This window comes from Sturnus vulgaris, chromosome 12 (assembly GCF_052056855.1).
Source record: "Sturnus vulgaris isolate bStuVul1 chromosome 12, bStuVul1.hap1, whole genome shotgun sequence".
Taxonomy (NCBI): domain Eukaryota; kingdom Metazoa; phylum Chordata; class Aves; order Passeriformes; family Sturnidae; genus Sturnus; species Sturnus vulgaris.
In genome coordinates, this window is record NC_142254.1 from 15611040 (window position 1) to 15636782 (window position 25743).

The following is a 25743-nucleotide window of genomic DNA, read 5'->3' on the forward strand; positions in this document are numbered from 1 at the left end:
AGCTGTTCCTTGATGTATATTTTGATTTTTTTTGTGTATCTTAGGCTCCATGTATCATGAATTATCTTACACTCTGTGAGTAGCACTACCATGAAAATGTTGGTGCTTGTGTAGAAGTTTTGTTGTTTGCTTCTTACTTAAACTTACACTTAGCTATTTTTTCCCAGGCATTTTCTTTATGGAAGTTCAAACCTTTGTAGCAGGTTTGAATAAATTTTGTTGTGTCATTTTTTTGAGGGAATGGAAGTGTGGTGGTTTTGTAGGAGAGCCTGGGTCTTTGCAGGAAGTGTATTTTTGGCCAGAGAAGGGTATTGGGATAACTGATGTAGGAGAGCACAATTTATGGAGGGCAATGTGCCTCGGGGGTGGAACGTTTAACTCCTTCTGTTGTGGGATGTTTGTAGCTGTCAGTCGGGGATTAGTACTGCTGTAGTTTGAACAATTAAAAATCCACTAAAAGCTATTATTTTCAAAATTTGATTAATAGAAGAGGGTTCTCTTTAACTTGCAGAACTGTATTCTTAAAATTTATGGCAGATAGTAATGAATGAGTTTTCCATGAGTGCCATCACTCTGTTTTAACTCTGGCTTAATATTGTGGAATATTAATACTGCTCTGCTTTACATAAGGCTCCAACTGCTTACTTGTTACATACTGTAAATATTAAGAGGTCCCCTTGGACTTCCTGTAATTTATTTTTCTTATTGAGTAAGCTGAAAATGGTGTCAGATGTTCATACTGCTTTTTCATGTCCATTTTGATGAATCTATTTATTACTTGTGTAATGAGCAGTACACATGGTTGGTTAGCCAAGTTATTGAACTTCATCAACCTTGGCTGAAATTCACAATGCATGTGAAACTTGTTGTAACATGTAAGAAATTACATCTGGGCTAAAAGGTTCAATAATGATTACTGCTTGTAAAGGGATATTTTCACAAAGGATGGGATTGAGCCTGTGTTGTACTTTCAGGTATTCCTTTTACAGAGAAAAACATATTTGTAGAACAGGGAGCCTTCCTAGGTGGTACTTATTTCTTGTCTCCTAAGAGCTAGAAAGACTTTTCAACTTGATTGCTTTTTTTTGTCTTTTGAAATATTTAATTTCACAAGGATTTTTCTTATCATTTTATACATACTTGATAGTCCAAAGGTGAAAAGACCTTTTGCATGATTCAGTTTGTCTTACTGCAACATTGAGATTACTCTTTGCATCATTTTGTTTTGAAAACTCATTGTACTTCAAGAATTGTTTGAATTCATACATGTACATTTCTGTTATTTTGGAATGCTTGCTAGATGCTGGAGAGGGAAGAGGTTGCTAAATGCATTTTATTTTCTAATGACAGGATCTTCTGAAACATGTAGGGACTTTTCTAGATACCCACAGCTCTATTGACAACATGTAGATTTACATTAATGTGATTTTTATCTTACTGGCAGAAAATTTTTGGTGACTACATCTGTGCTAAGTAGATCCACACGAAGGAAGGATTTCAGTATTGTGTGTCCCTTTTATGCTTCTCATGCTTGGTTGTGTCAAGGTGTTAGAAGGTCTTGAAACTCAAGTCTGAAACAGTAAATGCCTACCAAAGGAAGTGAAAAGAGAAAGGTAAAAACCTGGGAAGATAAAGATCAAAATCCTGACCTGATTAAAAGGAGTTTTATCTTTGGAATTTGTGATGCCAGAATTTTGTCTGAATTAGAGAATAAGAATAGTAGAGTGAGAAAGCAATTGATCTTACATTTACCCTAAAGTCTACAATACACAGAGTTTTTTAAGAGCCAGTGTGTGATTTATGAAAATAAATTTGTCAAGTGTCACATTCTTTCAGAAGCTCTTAAGGGAAGACCATCAAAACCAAAAGTACCTTCATCTTCGTTTTTTTTTTTTTAGTAGTTAATGGTATTTGCAGTTTTTAGGTCACACATTAAACTCTTATGCCTTTCTCTTGTTTTTATTTTTCTTCTGTGAAGGGGAGATTTTTTTTCTTCTCCTTTTCCCATTTATTCTGTTGGCTTGTCATTTTAATATGTGAGATCTCTGTAGCTTTATGTTCAGCTACATAACCTCAATATTTTTGTTCCTGTAACATCCAGCTGGTTTTGATTTCTTGCTGTACTTCTACATTGTGGATTTCATCTGTTGCTTCAGGAAACTCCCTACAGTCTGTATTCAAATATGAATATTTTCATGGTAATACACTTTGTTTCCTCTCCTTCAGTTAATGATAGTTACCTTAGTCACTGTTCCCGAGTTCCTATTCATAGTTAATATCTTCTTTGTATTAAAAATACTGGTGAAGTTAGGTTTTCTGATTGTTGTTACACTTTCTTGATAGAAATAATATGTATGAGAAAGGAGTTGTCACAGTTCAGTTCTGGATTTATTTATTGAAATCTTGTTCATGCACCGTGACTCAAGGTTCCAATCAATGAGTGTTGAAACTTTGAAATTTTTCATATTTTTCTCAGGTTGTATTGTACATTTGGTGCCTCCTCATTATTTATTCTTCATCCAAGTAGCTTTAACATAATGCATTCTCTAATTGAGTTTCCTTTATTTTTTACGTGAAAATCAAAATCATAAAAACTTGTGGGGCATTTTCCTCTTGTGGTGCTTAGTCAAAGTTCTGCCTTTGTGCAAAAAAATTACAGTTTAAAAGTTTGTAAGGAGATTTTCTAATTCTCCTGTATCATAACCAAATGGAAGGAAACACTATCACATCGTGTATTCAGTGATTCAGGAACCTGAGACATTCTGGTCATGTTCCTGTCCTGCCCCTGGCAAGCATGAGCAGCATGTCTTCCTTCTGTACATCTGTACATTGTAGACATTGGTTGTGCTGCTTAAGATTTTGAGAAATGTGTTATTAGCCTTATTTTACTTAGGAGCAATGTATGGATGCAGTAAATTACCTACATTTACAGATTATGTCCATGCCTATATTCCAGTTTAAAGTGGGAGTTGGATTGTCCTGTCACAAGATAAAATATATATTTCTCTGAATGCTATTCTGATTCTTCAGCAGAGGGAGTAATTAAGATATATTAAGAGTAGAAAATAAAGCAACTAAAAAAGCTTTTTAAAGAAAACCTTATTTGTTTGGGCCTGTGTCCAGCTGTGAGCAGATGCTGAGGGGTATACACTTACTCTTGCTTAAAGATTTTTAATTCTGAAGGTAAAATTGGATTATTTTGTGCCTTGCTAAGCAAAGATGAGTGCATAAAAACATGCATGACCTCTTTGGCAGCACACTTCTGGCATCCTGAGTGAATGAAGATTGTGATCTGTGAGAAGGTGTCTCACTGTGTCTGTTTCTGAATTAAATCTGTGGTCCAGGGAATAGAGCCTGAGACTCCTTGGTTCTGTTCTTTGCATCTGGCACTTTAATCTCTCATCTCTGGCAAACCAAAAAGTTGTGTATCTGTAATGTAAGGCAGAGAGAGGCTTCATAACAGAAGAGAGGAAAAAACTTGGTATGGAGTGTGTAACTGTTGTTGGTCCTTTGCTTTAGAGGATGGTTGTCACTGAGGTCTTGGGTGGCTGCTGGTGTTCCAGCTGTTAGCAGACAGACTTTAAATGTCTTCTAAAGAGATACAGATTAATTTTGGTGTGGGAAGATGCATGGCATGTTTTCATGCACTTCCTGAAGGAGTGGCAAAGAGGTCTTCAATTTTTTTTTTTTTTGCCCATGGCCTTACATTGTAATTGACTTCTAATTCTTGCTTGTTTTCCATTCTCCTTGCTTTTGTGTGCAGACACTTTTTGTTAATACTGTTCTTATTCTCCATCTTTTGTTTCAGAACTCCATCTCCTGCCTTACTTTGTATGTCGGAAGCACATGATGGATCATTTGGGTTACATAACAGCTTCCCACCTCCCTCTTCCCTTCGTAGTTTAAAGCACACCCAAAGGTTTGCCAGTTTTGAACTAGAGACCAATGAACTGCATCTTTCCTGTACTCAGGGCTTTCTGCAGGATCCTCGAATGGCTCTTTTATTAAACTCTTCCTTTGCTGCCAAAGTAAATAAAATGTATATCTTGTATGGCCCAAAGACAGAGGTGGGTGGAGAATGCCAGAAATCAGGTGGTGTTGTTTTAATTTTCAGTCTGTTCCTTTCCCCCGATACAAAATGTGAGTTCCTTAGAACAGGACTTGGCTCTGTATGTTTGATTTCCTAAGATATCTCTTTTGTTGTAAGCTGAACTGTGAGCTTTTTAGGACAGAACCTTGTTTTATTATTTATCTGTAAAATGTCTAGTGTGCATTTTAAAATTTTTCACTGTTTGTGTAACTGATATAAATAAATCTCAAGTTTGTTTTAAGAAAAATATTGGTCTAGTTTATGTTGTGGCACTTTCTCTGTATCTTTACATAACACTGAGATTTCTCATGAAATGACTTTGAGATTAAAGCTGGGAGGATCTAGCACTTTAGCTGACAGCACAGTATGTCTTTTAATTATTCTGCCTTGGATGAAGTATTCCTCTTTATTGAATTTACTTTTATTAACATTGCACTGTTGTACTTGCCAAAAGGAGATTCAAAACATGCAACTAATTTTTTTTATTATGTTTAATTAGGGCTCAGCTCAGCAGTACAGAAACCTATGATACTGTTGGTTAACAGATGAACAGAAATGCACTTGAAAAGAAACTAGACAATTTCTGTCTTTTTTTCTCCATTTTTGCTTTGGTAGGAAAAACTGTTGTGTTGCCAAAAGCTACTGCTGATGCAAAGAGCAGCTTTAGAGAAGTATTTGCCAACCCCATTTCTCTGAACTTGGAATTAAAAAAAAAAAAATCTTATAAAAAAATCCCAGGAGAGACAGTCAAAAATAAATTTTAATTTATCTGGGATTTTTTCTGGTCACTTGAGTAAGCTTGTCTAAGAAGGTGTGTTAAAAGTTGCAGCAATAAGAGAGGAAAAAAGGCCCCAAAGTTTTGGAAAGAGATTGGGGGTAAGCAAAAACCCCACCCTCAAAACAGCTTTTAAAATGTAGTTGATGCTGAATGTCTGATCAGACTTATTTTCCTGTAGGAATATGTTATTTATTTCCTTAATAATACACTTAAGCACTGGTATTTGTAAAAAGACTGGCTTTATTTAAGCAAATAAACAAAAGAACTGGTCACTTATCCCACAGCTGCTAAACCTTCAGGAATAATTACTGCTGAGACATGGAGTGCCCTAAATGTCACAGCAAATTTGACTGCTCAGACCTGATGGAGATTTCACCAAGATGCTGGTTTGATGTTGACTTACATTATGGGCAGATTTGTTGTTTTCTGCTACTCCAGATTTCAGTTAAATGTTTAATTTGGAAGTGTTTATTTTGCAGTAAAAATAGAAGTAGTGTGTTAACATAGCTGTAGTCAACAAAGTATTTTTTATCCCCTATGAATATAAGCATTTGTAATTCTGAATAATTTAGGGTTTTTACTAAAATAAAGAATATGAGTCACACTAAGATAAGTTCTGCTTATTTTGAGACAAAGTGCTATTTCAGGTTTCTTTTAACTCTATTTGACTTGGTAATAATGCATTTAAATACACTTTCAAGTGGAAAGGTTGTTTTTGTTTAGAAAATGTGAGGTTGTGTGTTGAGTTGCTTCATGTTCAGATGCCTGTCTGCCTTCATGTTATGTTACCTGTTGCAATGGAAAAAAATGGTATGCAAACAGAAAAATAAACTCTTAATAAAGTCTCCTTAAACATTAAGTGATAAAGCCAAATGCTAAATTTTGATGTTTTGTTAAACACAGTAATTGATTTGTGTTAGGAAAACTGGCTGCCTTTCTTGCAAGAAGCCACAATGTCATTTTTAAAGACAATCAAAAGAAAACATGAATTTATTCTATGCTTGAGGAAACATTGAGAATAAAAAATTTAAACAGAATAATCCCTAGTTCCAGATGTGATGCTAAGATAGGAATAATTGTGTTAATTTCTGCAAAATTTTATTGTGCTGGTAAAATGCCATAGGCCACTGGACTTACAGAATACACTTTAAAAATACTGAGTAAAATTTATTTGGGATTTGGTAGGAGCATGATCCTGTAATAAATAAAGAAATGCAAGATGAAGATGAAACATGAAGGATGAGAGGGTTTGCCCCCTGTTAAAGGAGCATATTTTATCTAAACAAAGCTTTGGGATTGGTTGAAAAGCAAGATGCAAATCTGAACGTTTTTTGGCTGTGATTTTTGGTCACTGATGTACATCTAAAGCAAGGAGTAGGTATGAAAGATTGCACTGGCATTTGACAGAAAATTTGCTTTTTCTCTCTGATTCTTCTCTTCCCTTCAGTTTACTTCCTGGCCACTGTTCCTCTGTTCAGGATCCATTTGCATTTAGATGACTTGGAAAGTGGAAAAAAAAAATAAATAAAATCTCGATTGGGGTGATCTCTGCAGTTTAGGATAAAATTTCAGTTTTGGTTTTGTCTTCCCTTACATTTCCATTAGTCTGTTTTAAGACAATCTAACTTAGCTGCAAACCACAGTTTGCTCTGAGTAGCATCTCCATGTATTTCAGGGGCAGACATTCAGTGGTTGGTGGGAATTGGCTTGATACAACCAAAGCAAGATCTTACCTTGGGACGTGAGAGGTAGCTTGGTGCTGCATTTGATGTGCTGCATTCTCACTCCAGGGCTCACTCCAGGCTGGAGCCCTTGGCTGTTATTCCAAGGTTTATACTGGAAATTTGCAGCTCTGTACACCTCTACTCTCTGAAGGACCAGCAGCCTGTGTTCAGCTCTGCTGTGGGACCCTTGGGGGGCTGAGATATTGATCAGAGCTGGGTGAAACAGCTGAAAGGACTCAAATCCCATCTTCCTTCATGCCTGGTGTGAGGACATGGCAGAGCTGGGCTGGTGGGTGTTTTTGGAGCAGGTGCCAGGTCTGATTGCAGCCCTGTGCCTCTTGGTTGTAGCATATTTGTGATGTGGTCACTGTGCTAGATTCTTGCTTGCTTGCAGCACTACAAGTCACAAATTCAGCTTGCTTACCCTCAAATGATGCATTTTAAATTTTTTACAGCAACAACAAGTAACAGATATTTATAGTCCCATTAATTTAGGAGTGTTTTAAAATGTTTGTTTAGTGTCGCGCTCCCTTCAGAGGAAACAAAATATTTTGGGGTTTTGTCAGTGACAACAGCAGTGCACTTACTGTTAAGAATAACTTGGCCTTGCCCAGGGCAATGCATTGCAAAAAAGTGTAAGGAGTGCATAGTGTTGGGCTGGTTAGATGGAAAACAGAACCAATGCATTACTCATCCTTTTTCATTTGGGTTGGCTTTTTCTGTGCTTCATGACTCCAAGAAAAACACATTTGTCCAATTTACATACAAAGGGAGAGTCAGGATGTATCTTTCATATAACATCACACTTTGCAATGAAAAATATCAGTATGTGTCATTGCCATGTGCCTGCAAACACATGGAAACAAAGGCAGCATTAGTATTCCATGGGAATTGCTCAATTTAAATTGAGTCTCTTAAAACATCTTAGTGCTTTAGTTGCTTGAAAACTTGCATTTGGAGCAAGTTGAATAATGTGTCTCTTAAGATTTTATCCTAAATATCTGTACTGAGGCAGAGTGGATGTGGCCAAGCAATCCTGATATGGAATTTGTGGTGCTTTTCTGGCTCTGAAAGGTGTGAGTTTGTCAATGATGTGATGTTTTGCATGTGCCTGTGCAAGCTCTGGTGGATGTTGCACTCTGGACCCACCAGCACAGGCAGCATCCATCCTGCTTGCAGAAGATTCTTCTCTAAATCACACCTCAGTGTTGCAGTATTTCAACCTGAAAATAATTCTTTACCCCTTTATCTGTAGCACATTTGAGTCTTCTTTACTCCTGTTCTGAGGCAGTGTTGAATAAGATGAACTGATTCACTGGTGTTTAGGTCTTCCAAGTTTGAAGAAATCTCAGTGATTTCTGGGACACAGGTGTCTATTTTGTTTATATGTAGTTCTCTTGAGTCCCCGAGATTCAGCAGTTGGGATGAGAGTCTCTTTTGAGTTTTAAAGACTGTTTGTTGCAAGCAAACCCTGTAGGCTTTTACACTGAGAACTAAGCTGTTCAAAGAAAGATGGCATCATTGTATTTCAAATGTGTTGTAAAGGACAGCTCCAAGGTATCCTGGAGTATTTGGGCAAAGGTAGAGAAACTGAAGAAAACTTGCTATTGTCTGAAATGTTTCTGAATTTTTCTTGTGTATTCAAACCTCCTTATATTTGCAATAAAGGAATATTTTAAAATATTTAAAGTCCTGGTGCAAATTCTCTTTACAAAATATCCCCCAGTGATTGATGGAGTGTATGCTGTCTGTTTAAACAAGAAATCACTGAAATACTTTTCCACTCAGTGAATCTCTTTGTCTGTTTTATAGAGGAGGTTGCACCATTGGACAGAGCCCTGTTCTCATCTGGTGTGTGTTGACACAGTGTAGCTGGCATTAATTGAGCGATGCTAACTGCTTCTTAATTGACACCATTAGCTGAAAATCTGCACCAAAATTCAGTGGCAGTAGTCGACTGCAGATAGCCAGGAATGTGAGAGTATTGAACAATCATTGTAGGAGATGAAGAATGAAATTGAGTGCTAATTTCTGAGTCTCTATGAACAAACGCTGTAAGAAAGGGCTGAAGGGTTTTAAATGTCTCGAGCAAATCCCATGTGCTTGTAGCTCTCTTGTTCGTTCTGCTCCCAGTCCTTTAGGTTAGCTGGTGATGTAGAACTGTGCCATAATGTTTATCCCCGTGTATGTCTTATTCTTAAAGAGGATTTTCACTTCTGAGTGTCGGATTAGAGCTTGTTCAGCCACAGCACCAGCAGCAAGAGTAGTTGATCTCAGCACAAACTTGAGATTTCCAGGGCAATTGCTTGAAATTAGTTTTATGAAACATTTGCTCGGAACAGTTTATTTAAATACTCCATACAATGCAGTGATTACTTTTCCAAAGTGGATGATATTAAGTATGTTATTCTCCTGTCACATTTGGGGGAAGAGTCTCTTTTATTCCTTATAATTGGTTGTCCTTGATGCCCAAGTGTGTAATTCTGTGTTGTTTTTCTAGTGTAGTTTTCCCTACTTTTCAAACCCCCACAAGTAGTATATAACTTGTTGGCAGTGGGCTGTGCTCTCTTTTACCTGGCTTAAATAGCTCTGCAATAGCCTAGTGCTGTGGTACAGGGAAGATTCACCCCTGGAGAATATCACTTGTTTCATGGAAAAGAAACTGATGTCATTGCTGTTAATGTCCCCTCACCAAGTGGTGGCAGTCTCAGATTAAGTGAAGTATTAAGAAAACCTTTGCTTCTTTTGAAGTCCTTTTGTGGGTAGAATTAAGGTTGCTCTGGTTCCTTAATTGTGCCTGTCCCTTACATAGTTACTTAGGATTCTCTTTCTTTGTAACCGTGCTGTGATGTTTTTTCCAAGGATTTACTGTTTGGGTGTTTATGATCTTTGTGGTTTAACTTTGGTGTATGAACCACATTCAGTGTGGATTGTGATTCAATGGTAGTTTTTATAGAGAGGTAAGATTTTTATGTATAGCGTTTAAATAGTTTACTCAATCCATGTATTAGGCTGAGGTTTTAAAATTTATTGTATATTGAAAATATAGCTGCAATTTGCTGAAGAACAAATGCTGTTGACAGACTTAGTTTAACACAGTGAATGTGACAGGAAATGTTTTCCACCCTGCTAGAAGTTCTTCCCCACCTGTCCCAGCTTTTTGATCCTAGGGGAGGAAAGATACATCAATTGTTGCAGAAGAACCAGAGAGCTAAAGCTGTAAAAAGACTTGGACGCTGAAGGGCTTCCAAAGCCCTCCTTTGGGTGTTCCAGTTAGAAGTTGCATGTGTACCTAACTGTCCTAAATAAAGTGCAGGAGTGTTTGTGAATTAGTTTAAAATATGTCTGATGGGGAGACATGTCAGCACTTCACCTGTGGCAGCATTCAAATGATTTTTAGCACATAATTTAATATAAAGATCAGAACATGTCTGCCTAAGGGTGAAGAATCACTCTTTGAAGCTCAGAGAAGAGCAAGGACATCCTAAAGAGGAGTGCTTAGCACTGATCTCCAAGTTTGGAGGGAAGATTTGAGATAGCATAAAATGAACTAAACTCACAGCATGTAACTTGCTTAGTTTATAATGAGTATCAAGTTATTAACTATAGGGGAGAATGGCATGGAATTTATTATTTTGCACGGTTTATTATTTTACACAGTGTGACATGGGATAGAGTTAGCAAAACATCATCACGCTTTGCTAATTAATCTGGCCACCAGCTCTCAATCTTTGTTTAACAATAGCAAAACTATTCCCAGGCATTCAAACTAGTTTTTAATAATACAGTCAGCTAGTCAAAATAAGTATTCTTGTGCAAAACAAGAAGCATAACAGCTAGCTAATGGTACATCTTACATTAGTTACATGAAAAATTCTAGTTGAATATGCTTCAAGTGGAATTAGGAACAAGGGGAATCTTTGCATATGCTGTAGCTTAATTCATGTGCATGCAATGAATTATCCAGGTAATTAAAGTTACTTGGTGCAGTGAATGGCTTTAAAGGAGATACAGGAAAATTGCTTGGACTTAAATACCATAAATATATAATTGCAGAAAATTGTATAAATTTGTCTTGGTGTCTGTTGTTTCTATAATGTAAACTATGTTTTGTGCTGTAACTGGATTTTGTTGCTGCAGGGTGTTTTGGAAGTGAGACAACCCATCTTCATAGGCTTTTTGGTAAACAGTTTTTAACAGGAAATCATGAACATGCTTTATATGTCATAAAGCTAAAACAAATGCCTCTTTGAATTCTTCACATACTCAAATTGTTGGGCATTTCAGTTTGATTCTTCCTTTTCATAGTCTAGGCTTTTCTAATTGTACTCCTTAAGCTGTTTTGCCTCTTTCAGCTAGAAGACAATTCCTGTCATTGGCACAGTTCTCCATGGAGATGGACACCCAGTGATACCATTAACTGCATCACAAAGATTTCGTAGCTCACTCCTGGTAGAAACCCAGGTTCTGGCTCAGTTCTCTGCACTTCATGGGCATTCTGCTCTCCCCAAACTCCTCATCTCCTGTTGTAAATTCTCACAGATTTCTTCCAATTAAATGAAGTTTACTTTGGACCAACTTCTATACGGCTTTTCATTAGTGAATTGAACAGTGAAACAACATTTTGTTCCCCCTGCCACAGGTGGTCCTCAGATTGATGACTCTGAGGCCAACTGTGCATCTAAAGAGCCCTGAGCTCAGTTTTGGATGCTCTGTCATTGCCAGTGTGAGGTTGCCAGGCACAGTGGCTCTGCAGTCTCTCTGTGTGGTACATTGTTCACAGTCAAACAAGGAAGGAACACATCCCATCCTGCCCTTCTAACAGCTGAGGACACCAGTAGGCAGAGAAGTTAAATCTGGTTTCTGACGATGCCAAACCTGTTTTGCACAAAATACATACAGTTATTGTCTAAAAGACCTGATCAAATTGAGGTGTCTGTGTTTCTTTATGTGTGCTCTTAAAAGCTGAGTCCAGGTGTCTGTGAGGTCACCAGACTGCAGGTAGCCTTAAGCGTGCTTAAACGTGTGGCTCGTGTTTTCAGGTAGTTTTATAGCTCTGTGTTGCTACTGGCATCTGATTCTGACTAGGACAATGTTTTATCCTAGGTTTTGAAACTGCCAAGTCCCTTGCCCTGCATGGGGCGTGTGTTATCCTGGCCTGCAGAAGTTTGGCACGAGGCAACGACGCCGTGCAGCGCATCCTGGGGGAGTGGGTGAGTGCCTGCACAGTGCCCAGCACGGAGCTGTGCTTCCAGAGACATGAAATCCTCTGTGCCAGCAGTCCAACAGAGCACTGCCACGTGAGAATTGCAGGAAAAAGTAATTTGTCTTATTTGGTAACACCGTGCTCAGTCGCTGGTGCATGGGTGGTAGAGGTTTTTCATTCCTTGTGAGTGTGTGGGACTGCAAGGCTGCAGGTGTGCTGTTATCCATGTTATTATGGATGCTTTGCAAGGGAAAAGAAAGTGTTTGGGAGAACCACTGAGGTTTGGTTTATACAAAAGGACATTCCAAAACCGAAGTGAATAAGTATCCAAAGGAGGATGGACACAGTCCTCCAGAGCAGCCACTGTTTTGCCCATGGTTACAGTGAGAGATTTCAGAGGGTCAATTTTGTGCTTTTCAAACACAAGAATGTTTCTCCTTTTCTCTCTGAGTTCATTAGGCTCTGCAGCCCTGCTGCCAGCCTGTCTCAGTGGTTTTTCCTACTAGCTTCTTCCTACTTTCTTTTATTTTTCTCCCATTTCTGTCCCACAAACACAAGATTTTCAGTCCCATCTATTGCCTTGTTGCTCTTTGACTCCTAACTTTTCCTGATCTCCAGTTTTTAAAATGACCTTCTGAGGCCCTTATTAAAATTTATTCAGCTGTCCTAATTTATTCCTTCCACAATCATCTATTTGCTAGCAAGGGTTGCAAGCTACTTTTGTTTGAGCTTGCTGGGACTGCTGACTTCCAGGAGAGAATGTGGTGACATCTCTACACTTAAATGAATAAGAGACCAATGGATCAGATTCTTGGATTTTTATTTCTTTCCAGCTAAAATTAGTGATGAGTGTTTTGCTTTAATTTTCTGATCTGTCAAAGTATTTCAACTGCTCCCAGATGACATGGGAGAGCACTCAGTAATACTAATATTTACATATAAGTAGTCTAAAGATAATTATAATATTTATTAATGTAAAACAAATGGTGCTTATTTATGTGCATTTCCAGATAAGTGATGCTTTCAATATTGCTAATTTTTGTCACCACAAGTTTCATGAAGAATTAGTCTTTGGATTTAGACCTTTTTCTCTGGCCCAGATCATATGAATGATTTGTAGTAAAGGGTTGGTTGGGAAAAATGCCTTCCTTGCTGCTTTCATCCCATTAAAGCTCTTTTTTTTCCTTTTTTAAAAATTTAATTTGAAAACATTTAAAAAACCCTAAAACATTTCAGTAGCTTAGAATTCCAGGAAAATTCCAACAGAGGCCAGCATAGTGTGTGTTCTCTTTCAGTAGAACTGGATTTGGTGATATTCTGCTTGGATTTGATAGCCCCAGTCCAGCTAAATATGGCTGTTTATATGGGTTTTATCTAACTAAAATTGGGCAGTGGTGAAAATATTTTCTTTAAGAAATATCCCATTACCTTCTTAATCCTAACCATATCTCTGAGCACTTTGAAGACAATGGGAGATCAGAATACTTGTCTTAATACCTGTATTATCTCACTAAAAGTTAATGAGTTGTTAATTGAATGAAGAACGTTGAAGGTCAAATTACTTCAGAAACACTACATTTATTTACTAACAGTTTTCAAATTCTAATTGTTCAGAAAAGGAGTCTCATCTGTAAACTGGTAGCTGGAAAACCTTCAATGCATCTTGGTAATGGCTTTGTTGTTGTTTATTGAGAGGGACTAATTAACTTTGATTATTGCACTAATATTATGGCACTTTGACAGTCCCTCAGATTTATGACTCTGGGAAAATAAACAAATGAAATGCAGGTGCTGGAGCAGAAAGAATAAGTTATTACTGAACTTTAATTACTTGGAGTGTGTAACCAGGAGAGAATTAGTTGATGAATTACAAGATGCTTAAAATTTACATCAAATTGTAAGCAATCTTGAGGAAAACAAACACAAAAACCCGCCCCAAAATCAGTTACTGAAAACAAAGAGACAAAGATTAATTTGACTGATTTGCTTCTAATATTAAAATATCGATGTAAAATATTAATTTTTAGCTTATAGGTGTAACTACAGGAAGTTGTTAATTGAAAATCCTTTTTGAAAGAGTTTAAAAAAAATCAACAACCTCTGCATCTGATTCAGGTGAATTCTCAATATGTAGCTGCAACCGTTCTGCTAGAAAGAACTTCAAAGCATGCACAGAATTTTCTTTCCTCTGTTCCTAGGGAAAGCAAAATTATTGAAAGGAAGTTGATTTACTTTTCAATTTGGAATCAATTCAAAGAAAAATACAGCTGCTTAGGTTGCAGCCTCACAAAGCCTCATGTTCATGGTACTCAGTATTTTCAGTAGCAATAGTGCTACCTGCTCGTTTTATGTTTTCTTGTAAATCTTTAAGTCTCTGAGCTGCACTATTAAATACAATGTTCATCCAGTAATTCGAGGAGTAGAAATGTAGTAAATATATTCCTACACTTCAACTGAGTTCTCAACCTTTTCAATTTGCATGAAATATGCTCTTGTAAAAAAACCAAAAAACCAACCCAAACTGTTGCCAAATGGAGTTCAGTGTGTTTACCTGTACTAAGTGTGGAGTTTTACTACTGTGTTGGAATATAATTGATATTTCTATATGAACATGTATATAACTAAAAGCAGTGTGTACCCTATGCTGGCATTTCTGTGGGGCAGAAATCCAGAAAGAGATCTTTTGGTACTCAAGGTTTAGATCTTGGACACAGAATATTTCTTTTTCTATTCTTTGTTGATACAAAATGGTTCCACATGCTTTGCAAGAAGAGCAAATAATTAAAAATGTGTAACAAAACAACTTAATATCTCAAATTTTGAGACAATTATCTAATTGATGGCATGCACTAGCTAGACCCGAAAACATATATGAAAAAAACTGTAATTTTTAAAACCCCAATCACCACCTCTACCAAACCACAACAAAATAAACCAAACCTAAATCAAACCTAGTGTAATGCAGCATTTAAAAATAAAGTTCTGTACCTAAAATCACAGTACTAAGGAAAACCACCCAGCTTGGTCCCTTAGTCTGCTTGTGACATCCCTGTCTGGAATGACACAGATCTGCAGAAACACTTGCACTTCAAAATCAGTTGTTAGGCAAAAAATGCAGTTTCAGTTTGCTTGTAGTGAAAGCTGAAAATCAAGTTTATAAAGACAAAATGGGACGGCTAAATGGCTTGGGAAAATCCAATTGTTAAGATTTAGAGAAAAAAGCAGGAATAATGGGAGAAAATAAGATTTTTTTCAGATTAGCTGCCATTATGTTTAGAAAACAAATGCAAACTGATCTTAACTGGCTGTTGTAGAAAAATCTAGAGAACTTTGTTTGTAACAATTTATGCCTGAAGAGCTGTTTTATAGGGAGTTTGAGCCATTTGAGTAGGGATTACCCATATAAACTTGCTAATTACTTTGGTTAACAGACATTTGTTTGCAACCTGCAGTATTCCAGTTATTTTCTTTCTAAACCACAGCAGAATTTTTCTAATATTGCAAATAAAGGGTAATTGCCTTGTGTAAAGCATTGTGACAAGTTTTAATGTAATTGGTCTGGCTGGTCTATCAAATATAATTTTTATGGAGGGATATGGTTGATTATATTGGTGCAATCTAATGTTTATACACATGCATATATATAGACAGAAAAAGGAAGAGAAAATATGGAAAGGCAGCAGATAAAAAGAGAGATCAGTACAGCTTTACATTTGATATCTCGAAAATGAGTGTTCATGCTCGGTGACGTTCAATATCAATTTAAAACTGTTTGATAATTTCTTGCTCGGGAAAGAGGAAATTAGAATTCTAGAGTTATGATTCATTTTAATCAGAAAGAAATTGTCAAACATAAATCTCTCCTTGAGTAGTGAAAAGGCCTGAAAGCAGCCAAGAAAAATATCAATACTTTGCAAAGGAGGAATGATTGTTCCAATTCGTAGCTTAATTGACTTTGAGGCTTAATGAAAAACACTCCAGTGCTGTTTGTACACATAGTTGCTCTGACGAACATGGAAATCTATGCTCCAGGAAGAGAGGCTAGGTAATTTATTTTACATTATTATTGATATAATTTTCTAATTGAGTATGAGCAGAATGTTTGGATAAGACTGCGTAGCTCCAGATGTTAGTGGTATTCTCAAGAAAATACTTAAGAGTATGAATGAATAAAATATTTCATAAATCACAGCTTTTCTTGCCAAGAACCTCTCATTTATTTATTCCTGTCAAATAGTCTTTGAAGAAGATATTAAAAGATAAATTGTAAGTTTAATATTTCATAAAAAGTATAATGTTTCTTTGGTAATTATTCCTCAGTGTTAAACCTACAGCTACATTAAAGATAAGATTAAACTGTAAAAAGATCATTTGGATTTGCTGTTTAAGTAGACACTCACAAGGTAGAGCTGTGACAAGAGAAGAGAGAAAAGCTGTGAAGAAAATCAACCAAACAAACGTGACTCCTTGCTGTATTCCTTTCCCCTGAAGTATTCTTCACCGAAGGAGTGATTTATATTCTTGCTGATTAAGTAACTGAATAAAATTAAAACCTGATAAGTGAGTCTTTGTATTCCAATTGTGATCCTGTAAAGTGCAGAAAGAGAAGCAAACTGGGCACATTTACCAGACCGTGGGCAACAGTTTTCATCTGGTCACTGTGTGTGCTTCCCCCTCGAGGAAGGGGCTCTGTGTTCCCATGTTGTGTTTTGTCTCCACTGCTGTCCTTGGTTTAGAATTTTTTTGTAAACCTCCTCATAGTTAGTAACAGGTTTTCATTCATGGGAAAAGCTGAAGACTGCCTAGAAGGTGGCTTTGGAGATGTAGTAAATACTGACTGGAACCACAGTCTGCTAGTACAGAATCAAAGGGTTTCAAAGTGGTGCTAAATAAAAGCTCTTAAAAATAATCCTCAAAATAGGAAATATTTCAGAATGTCCTACAAGTAAAGCACATGAATTTCTGTGAGAATATTACTTCCAATATTATGTTATTATTTTGTAATAAAGAAATGTCTTGTTTCACAGCAGGATATCCTAAACCATGTATTGCTGGCTCACATGCCATCACAGTGTAATTTACAGTTAGAAAGGCCTGCAATATATGGACATATTTCATTTTCCAGTGCTTGAGCAGTGCCCATGCTGAAGAATCAAGTTGAAGGTAGTTATCCAAGCTTTGCTGTAGGGAAAAGGCCTTGCAGGAAGGGGCAGTATTTTGCTTTAAATGAACTGGTAAAGCAATAAAAAAAAATCTGCATCAACTTCTCTCACTTGCAGCTGCGGACACTCCAAATAAAGAATTATTGCCTCTGCTGAGTATAAGGCCTTTTTTTGATTCTTAAGAGTGTGATCCAGATTTTTCTGTAATGAAGGGATCTTTTAATTAACTAATTGCGATGCAATCAGACCGTATATTACTCGTGGAGAATTGACAGTATAAACATTACCCAGTCCTGTTGCTAGCAGCAACTCATGACCAGATTTTGGCCATAATGTTTAAGAATTCAGTAAGTTTCTCTGAGTAATCTGCTCAGCTGAGAAACCTTGAGAGAGTGATGTGTGCTGCAAAGCCATTTTCCCAATACAGATGCTTAAAAGTCCTCCCACATGAAGTTAAAAACATGGAACAGTATAATCAACATTTACATGGATGGATTGTTGAGATCTTTTTTTTTTTGGTACACCATAAACATATGGCATGAATTTGATTTCATTACAGATGCTGAGAAAAAGGAAAGGCAAATATTTACATTACATTCATGTTTTACAGTAAAAACACTGTTCAGTTTGTTTATACAGTTCCACTGTTACAGTTTTTATGGTTAGTAATGAAACCGCTGTAAAACAGAGTCTGAATTATACAGCAGATGTGTTAAGCCCCTAACTTTCAGGGTTGGGCATCCTCCTGAATACTGATATCAGCTGCTTGGAGAGTGGATGTTGTGGCTACAGCTGAGCTGTTTCATGCTTACATCTTCATCTGCAGTTAGCTCTGCACTGGTGCTGCGTGGATTCATACAACTGATGGAGTTTTATTATTTATTATGATGAAACACCTCACAGGGTGCAGGGACAGGGTTTGGGAGATGCTGCCTTTAACAGCTCCCAACCCCCAAACCTGAGCTAACCCTTAGACCTTGACCCTTGCCCAAATCCAGGAGCAAACCCTAAATCAGTTCACACCCCAAACCACCCAGGTGTGTATGAATTCATAATGCTGTGCACAGCTGATAGAAACTGAGCACTCCCACAGCCATGAGGTTGCAATGTTTTTAACATAGTAAGACAATTTGCTATGATTTCCTCCAGTAAAGAAAAAGTTGTCTTTGACTTGACTTAATTACTTCTACTCTCATAATTCTCTTCACCTTCCAGTATCTGTTACACGTGTATTAAAAAAAATTCTAAAATGTAATTTTGAAAGGAGTTGCAGTATTTTACTATTCCTTAATTTTTTCCTGCAGTCAGCAGAATTTTATACATAGAAATGTTGAAGTGATCTTTTTGGTAATTTGTTTCTTTAGCACAGCCCTGCTGTTCTTAATCTGGAAATGTGAGTTGCAAAATCCCTACCATGCCTAAAGCTTTATAATAATGCTACTTAAATGCAGTTTGAGCTTTTTAACAAAAAAAAAAAAAAAAATTTAAGACCCCCTCCTCCCTCCCAGACAGTAACAGACCTCAGGATAACCCCTTTAAAAATTGCACTTCATGCTTGGTCTTCAATTAAAAGTCACTAGGAGACACTGTGTGCTCAAATATATCACCAACCTGTCTGGAGATGTCTGCACTTGTATAAAAAAGTAGACTTTGTACATTGACTTGAGTGTAGCTTATAGGATACAAAGTTTGAATTTTCTCTGATGATTTATATATTTAGTGGAACTTGGGTTTGGTCTTTTCCTGAATCTTTCTCTCCCAGAATGTGTTTTATAAAACTATTTAATGTTGCTGACATTGAAAACTTATTTATTGTAGTCCAGACAGATGAGTTCCTACATCGAGTGAGTTCTACTGTCACTGGATTTCTAGCTGTCAGTTCTGGGAGAGGAGGAATTAAAGTGTCTGGATCTATATTTTTTTTAAACCATCTTCACAATTAATCTGATTGTAACATAAGCTTGTAATATATTCCATTAATGAAGAAGACAAGCTTAGCTTATGGTAAATACAGTACTAAGTGTTTATAGTGCATTTCATATTTTACATGATTCCCTTTATAATTCTGCTTATCTTTTCATTCTAATTCCCTAAAGGATGTATAAAAGAACCCCTAAAGAGAGTAATTACTGCTCTATTCCTTAACCAAGGCTCCTCTTGCAAAAAGAAATCTGAGCAGCTTTTTAAAGAAGGCAGTTTTAAATAAAAATGCAAATAAGCTGCTTTGTAACCACATTAATTACCCACCTAGCCTCTTATTACCGTGTTTGTATTGTTTGCAAACACTATTTACAGTCGTGTGGAAATTACCATTCCTGGGCTGGAGGAGCTGCTGGTGATGGGTTGTGCTTTGGACCCAATTAGAGTGAACCCTGTCTCCAGCAGGGCTCGGGGGAGCAGGAATAGCCTTGCACTGTCAAAGCACAGCATTAACTGGGCTGCACAGCACTGCCTTGTAATTATAGCACTGCTCCCCTCCTGCCTCTGCAATGAGTTTCATTCTCTGCATGTTAAAACTAAACAGGCAGCCTTGTGTCTCGCTAATGATTTAATGTGCACTCTGATCATTTTTTTTTTTTTTTTTTGTGGGAGTCGTGGTAAAATCTGGCGGGTCATTTTTGTCGCCAGATTCGTTCTTTGCTTTAATTTTATAAAAAGTAAACAATAAAAAAAAATCATGATTTTATGTTCAGGATCTTGCGCATTTACATGTAATTATTTTTTTCACATTAATCCCTCAACTTTATTAGTTTATTTCATCAGCAGAAGTGAACAGGATGGACTCTCTGTTGGTATTGCAAGCAATGTTAGTGGGCAATAATTGTAGCTCTTCCAACACATTGAACAAACAAAATGCTTCAAAACAAAACAGTCTTGTTAAGTGCAGTGCACACTTGTTGCTAAACTGATATGTGTTGTGTTCTCATCTTGGTTTTCTCTGTCACAATTCTAAAATGGGCCTTTACCCTAATAATTGCCCAGAAATTAAAACCAAAGAAGTGACTCTACATTTGTGGTTTTAGACTTATAAATGTTTCCAGATCCCAAAGAATTTGATTTGATGGGTCATAGAGCCTGCAATGTGAAGAATCAGTTCTTTAAGATTTGTTTTCTAAAGCTTGTAAGCAGTCTATCAATATGGTAAATGAATTTTTTGAAGTACAGACATATATTTTGGTTGAGCTCAGTGTGGGGAAGAAAAAGGTAGAGAGATTATTTTCTTTCTTCTTGTGGGTCTGCAGTGCTGTGACAGTGTGATAATGTTTAAAGGATTCTTGATGATAAACCCAAACATCTTAAGGTCCTACTGTAACACTAAATATAGTAGAGCAGGAAAATAGTGACTCCATGATGGTGTAGTACAACTGCAGAATTGTTATGCATTAAAAAGAAGGAAAAAAAAGAATAAAAAGTGATTGCAGGTTCACTTGCAGTTTTAACAGTGACAAGGGACTAATGTGAGGGCATCAAAAGAAGCACTGACTTGTTTCATGATCCACAATAGCTTATAAAACTGAAGATAATTATCAGGCTTATATGACTACAGAGCAGCTTAAGTGACATAAAACAAGCATAGCTGGAGTTCAACGGGAATGCAGGAGATGTCTTGAAAACAGACTTGCTGAGTAGAGTGCTTAAAAGGTACTGATAATTGATGTGCTTGTCAATTATATTTGTAAACCATTTATTACTATAAAGCCAAAGTATCATGCTTTTTGTTTAATTTACTGTCCTTTCTTATTTCTCCTCATCATTTAATTCCCTTTTATCTTAATAATCACCTTTGGAGGTGGTGTGCTAAACTTGTTCTTTCCCATATTTCATTTGGGGCCACTGAGACAGAGTATTAACTTCAACAAGAAACTTTGCTTATCAAATAAAAGTGTGAGATTAATGCAGCAAAATGAGTATTTGGGGCAGTTTTTATTACTTTGTTTTTACTGGAGGCAGGCAAAATAGGCTTTGAAGCAACTTTGCAGTCAGTGGGCAGAGCTGTAGGGACTTCAGGCTCTTAGACATTAGAGAACCCTTGAGAGTAGGTGGGAAAGAAAGCACAAAACCCCAGTTCAGGGAAGATTTCAGTCTGCATTGTATTCTGCTCTGGGTGCTGGGAGTTCTCAAGAGTTGTTACTCTGCTGTAGGAGAAGGACCTGCACACTCCCTGCAGCTGCAAAACTGCACATCAGGAGATCTGATGTGGGGGTGACCCTTTCTGTGACATTTATGGTCAGGGAGCTTTAATATTTTCCTCAGTTATACCAGCTTATAAATTTTAGGAACTGCTCATTAATATAGTCATGTTTAACATGTTATAGCTACAAACAAAGACATGAATGTATGTACTCATTCCTAATTAATTTGTGTAATTATGTTTTATAATCTAGGTGTTTGCAAAGCAGAACATAGTACACCCCATTTACTGTCTGCTGTAGCTAATAAAAAATAATAGAATGAAATAAATCTTGAAACTAACTTTAATTGTAAGTATAGATTAATTGTAAATTGTATCTTTGTTATGTTTATTTTTAATTCTGCAGTGTTGCAGGTTTGTAGAGCATCCCAATTAGTGTAGTTATTCACAGTAATGATGACTTAATTGCTGTAAATGCTGAATGTTATTTCAGTGACAATTTAAATACAGTACTGAGATACTTTTAAAAAATGTGGGACTAGAAATAAAAGGAAAAAGGAAATGGTGATAATAATGAGACTGGTTAGTTTTATAAAGATTTTTTCAGCATTCAAAGTGATAATCTAGATAAGATGATTAAAAATACATGAAGAAGAAAGAAACACAACATTTAAGAATAAAATCCTACCATCTCAGCTAATACCATTATAAATATGGGCACCAACAAGGTCAACCTGTGTATTACATATGCACTTAAGTATGAATTAAGGACATTTGACTGAGCTCATCCGAAATTGATTTCTGTTCTTGCAATGCTGTTTATGTTTTCCTTCCAAAGCCTCTCTGGCTTCACAGCTCATCTCGTGCAGGTTGGGAGCCCTCCATGCCCTTAGTGCTTCTCTGCTGTCTCGGGCAGTGGTGTTGCCAGGTTTGTTTCTGGGAATGTGTTTAAAGGGTAGAAAATGCCTCTAGCTGAAAAGAGGAGTGTTTGCCCCTCTGATGGACGCTAGGAAATCCTCCCACTTGGAAAGCTGTGGAGTGTACCTGTGAGAAATGAGCTGATCCACGGTGTTTCCTTGAGCATGCATGCTGTAAGAGATATTAATAGCTTCCTTCAGCACTGTCCCACTTAGAGCAACTTTGAAATGAAATATTTCGTTCTGTCCTGGTTAAATTAACCTTACATTTTCCTCTGAAATGACGTGACTACCTAGAGAAAAGTTGAAGTGTACTATGTACATTCACACTGCAGGAGGGAAAATGGTATCCAGGGTAGTATTTATGCATTAAATATTTATTTTCCCGTTCAGGATTGGTTGTCTCTCAGTTGAGTGCAGATTTCGTAATGGAAACTGGTGCCACGTACTTCTCTGTTTGATGACCTTCTTAAATAACCAGAGAAGTATTAAAACTCCTTAAGATGGCTGTTGTGACATAAGTGATAAGTTGGATTTTTACAGGCAAAAGACTTTATAAAGCATCAGCAGAAATCTGTTCCTTTAAGTTCGAAGAGTGGTGCAGTAAGGGAAAAGCTCTTCCACTCCTTTGGGGGAGTTTTTGGAGCCTTCCCCCACACCAGGAATTCACTGAGGGAATAAAGCTGAGAACAACAATGCACAAACCTGAAAGTCACAGACATTCAGGTTCATCTGTTTGGTCCTGTTATGACAGAAATCATTACAAGTTTGATAGATTTATTTATAAAGACTTGCTTCAATATTTAAAGTACATCTATTCCAACATTCCTCATTTCAAGCTCGGCTGTGGATCAAGATGAAAGAAAAATTAAATTGTATATTGAAGAGCTGTTAATTGAACTGCACTGCATTTAGCAAGGGAGCATCAGCTTCAGGCAGTCAATACTATAGAGAATTTTTAATGTACTGTATCACTAGATTGTCAGTTTGTATTGGAGAATGCAAACAGACTGCTTCGACTGATGATAAAGCCCTGGAAACTTCTAAGCCGTTGAGGGGAGAAAATGTTATTTTGCTTTGATATATTGTGACAAAGTTGTTGATGGAAGCAGGAACAACATTTCTTTTAGGTGAATATTATTTGAATATCAAATTCTGATTGCTGGGTATTCATTCTTTTAGTGGGTAAAAACTGGGTATTGATTTTTCTTTATGGGAGAAAGCCACGTTCCTCAGAACTTGGACTCGCACAAATGGTACTTTACAATTTGAGCAGCTCTGAAAGTCTCATTTAAAAATATTAGCTCTCTCCAGATATAATTCTAAAAAATAGCATATCAAAAAGCTTTAGAAATGCTTTAGAAAAATGTTATCTCGTTTTCCTAAGGCAGTGTTAATTTCTTTTGTAGTTAATCTTTTGCACTGGAATTTAGTACATTTATAGTTAAAGATTCTTTTTAACAGCTAAATTATTTAAGCACATCTTCTGGGGTAACTTGGTCTGTTTGGTGTTAAGTATGAAATACTTTTTATTTCATTTTCTTCACTGATAAAAAGGAAATAACTAGAGGCATTTGTAGAACCAGAACAGATTTAGGACTGTGGTGTTAGATTAAAGATGTACTATTCTAAGACATAGCTTGTTACAGTTGTCATACTTTGGGATAAAATTCTTCCTTTTGGTGTTCCTTAAAGGGCTTAAAGTTCACCTTCAGAAAAAGCAAAGCAAGTCTGAAACTTGTTAATAATTTTTACATGTCAGTCCATGGTGATTTCCATAAATGTGGTAGGTCTCAAGGAAGTTGTAAAGCTTAAAAATTCCATACATTGTCTTCTCTTGGAGCAGAAAGGTCTTTCATAGGTTGGGTTTAGTCTTGGTGCCTCTATAGCATCTGAGGAAACTGGGAGTGGCTTTTTTTCAACACTTAAATGTATGCAGTAGAAGAGAGTTTCCATTTGTATAAAAGAAGAGTCTTCATTAGTATGAAAACATTAATGGCTTCAAAAGACCTCATTTCCCCATGGTACTGAAATCTCACCAAACTGGTGAAAGTCTTGTGACTCCAAAACCAAAATAAAAGAGCAAAATCCACTATTTGTAAGTACCTGGCTTTGCTTCATTAATCTGAGCTTCTACAGACAAACTTTGTGCAGAGCTGGCAGCTGTTTGGGGAGGTCAGAGGTATTTAAACAGATTTAATCCTGTAGCTGCTCTCCCTGGTAGGCTGTTGGTGCTCAAGTCAGAATGGATGATGCTTACATGCTGTCAACTTACTGTTGCATTTTCCAAATTTTTCTAGTGGTTTCCCCTTAGTAAAGTCTTGGAATATTTTTCACCACGTGAGAAATTGCAAGAAGGGAGATATTACATGTTCTGAACACCCTGGTATTTTGCCTTTGATATCAAAAAGTTAGGGTCTAGATCAAAGGTGTGCATTTGACTTAAAGAGCATCCTGTAAATATTTCAATTTAGACTAGTGTGCTACTAACTGTATCTTTAGAAAATTGCAATTACTGAAATACTACACTTAACCCCCCCAATTCATATTAGAAGGTATAATTTTAATAGCTAAAATGCTTGTATTGCAACTCAAGTTAAAATCATTGTGTTGCATGAATATTACTTTGAATATTTGCTTGAAACACTAACGTAGAGCAACATATTGAGTGACTTTGCTGCACTTGTCTGAGACAGTGTTTGACACTGTGGATACAAATGGTAATGTTCAAGAACCCTTTACATGACACCTTGACAATCAGAGTAATTAAGATAATTCTCCAAAGCTCTGGTAAATCCCATATATCAGAGGTCAGCTTGAAATTGTGCAGAAATAAACTAAAATTCTTCAATTTTATTTTTATGTAGGTAAATCCTGTATTGTCTGTGTAGTGGGAAGTTGTCTGAGAGCCTGATTCTGAGAACTATTGTAGCAGATTTAATGTGGGATACATGGATAAATCCATTAATGTACTTGGAAATTTACAAAAAAATGCAATTGAGATGGCCAGGAACATGGGGTCTCCACAATGGCTTCTGTTTTATTGTTGGAAGAATGGAAACTTTCTTTCTGTGGAGCAAGGTTAAGTTGGGTGGCTTCCCTGTGACTCTAAGGTAGTTAAAGTTTAAATGTTAATAAGCTTCAAGAAGATGTGCATGCATATTTCCTATTTTTTTTTTATTAGACTACCAGTTAATTGGTGCAAATTCCTCATCTCCAGGCAATCTGATTAAAAAAATGATATGTTTCCTGTTTCTTTATGCACTGTGTAGCTGCATGAGGCAATATCTTTAAAATGTAAAAAAGCCTACAAAATGCACAGTCTGATAACAACAACAAATCTAATCTAAAGTGACAACTGGGAGACTTTCCCAGACGTTTTTCTCTTTAATGTAACATGACTTTAAATTGATGCAGCCCCACAGTGATTGAAAAACTCTCAGAGCTTGTCTCCCATGATTACATTTCTGATCTGTACAACTTAATTTTTTAACTCGGTGAATCTCACTTTGCGAATGAGCAGCTCGTCTCTGTTTGGAGAGGGAGAGTCTCATGGAATGGAACAGTAATAAAGTAAAACACTAACACTGTGAAAAGTCATATTCCTGATAGTGATCCTGGCCAGAAACTTGGACTTGTTCTTTCTCTGAATGATCCAGAAGTCAGCTGGTGGGTAAGGCACTCTGTTGAGTGCTGGTTTATACTTACACAGTGAATTTAGTGTTACAATACCA

The 25743-nt window shown here is 36.7% G+C and overlaps 1 protein-coding gene across 2 annotated transcripts in view; it reads left to right on the forward strand.

The window, feature by feature from the left end:
* WWOX (WW domain containing oxidoreductase) overlaps positions 1-25743 on the forward strand; it is a 475749-nt gene that overhangs the window by 11328 nt on the left and 438678 nt on the right. For both annotated transcript variants that reach the window (XM_088172060.1, XM_014889031.2), the window contains exon 5: positions 11699-11805. In XM_088172060.1, coding sequence (XP_088028186.1) covers positions 11699-11805 — 107 coding nt within the window. The remainder of the gene's footprint in view (positions 1-11698; positions 11806-25743) is intronic.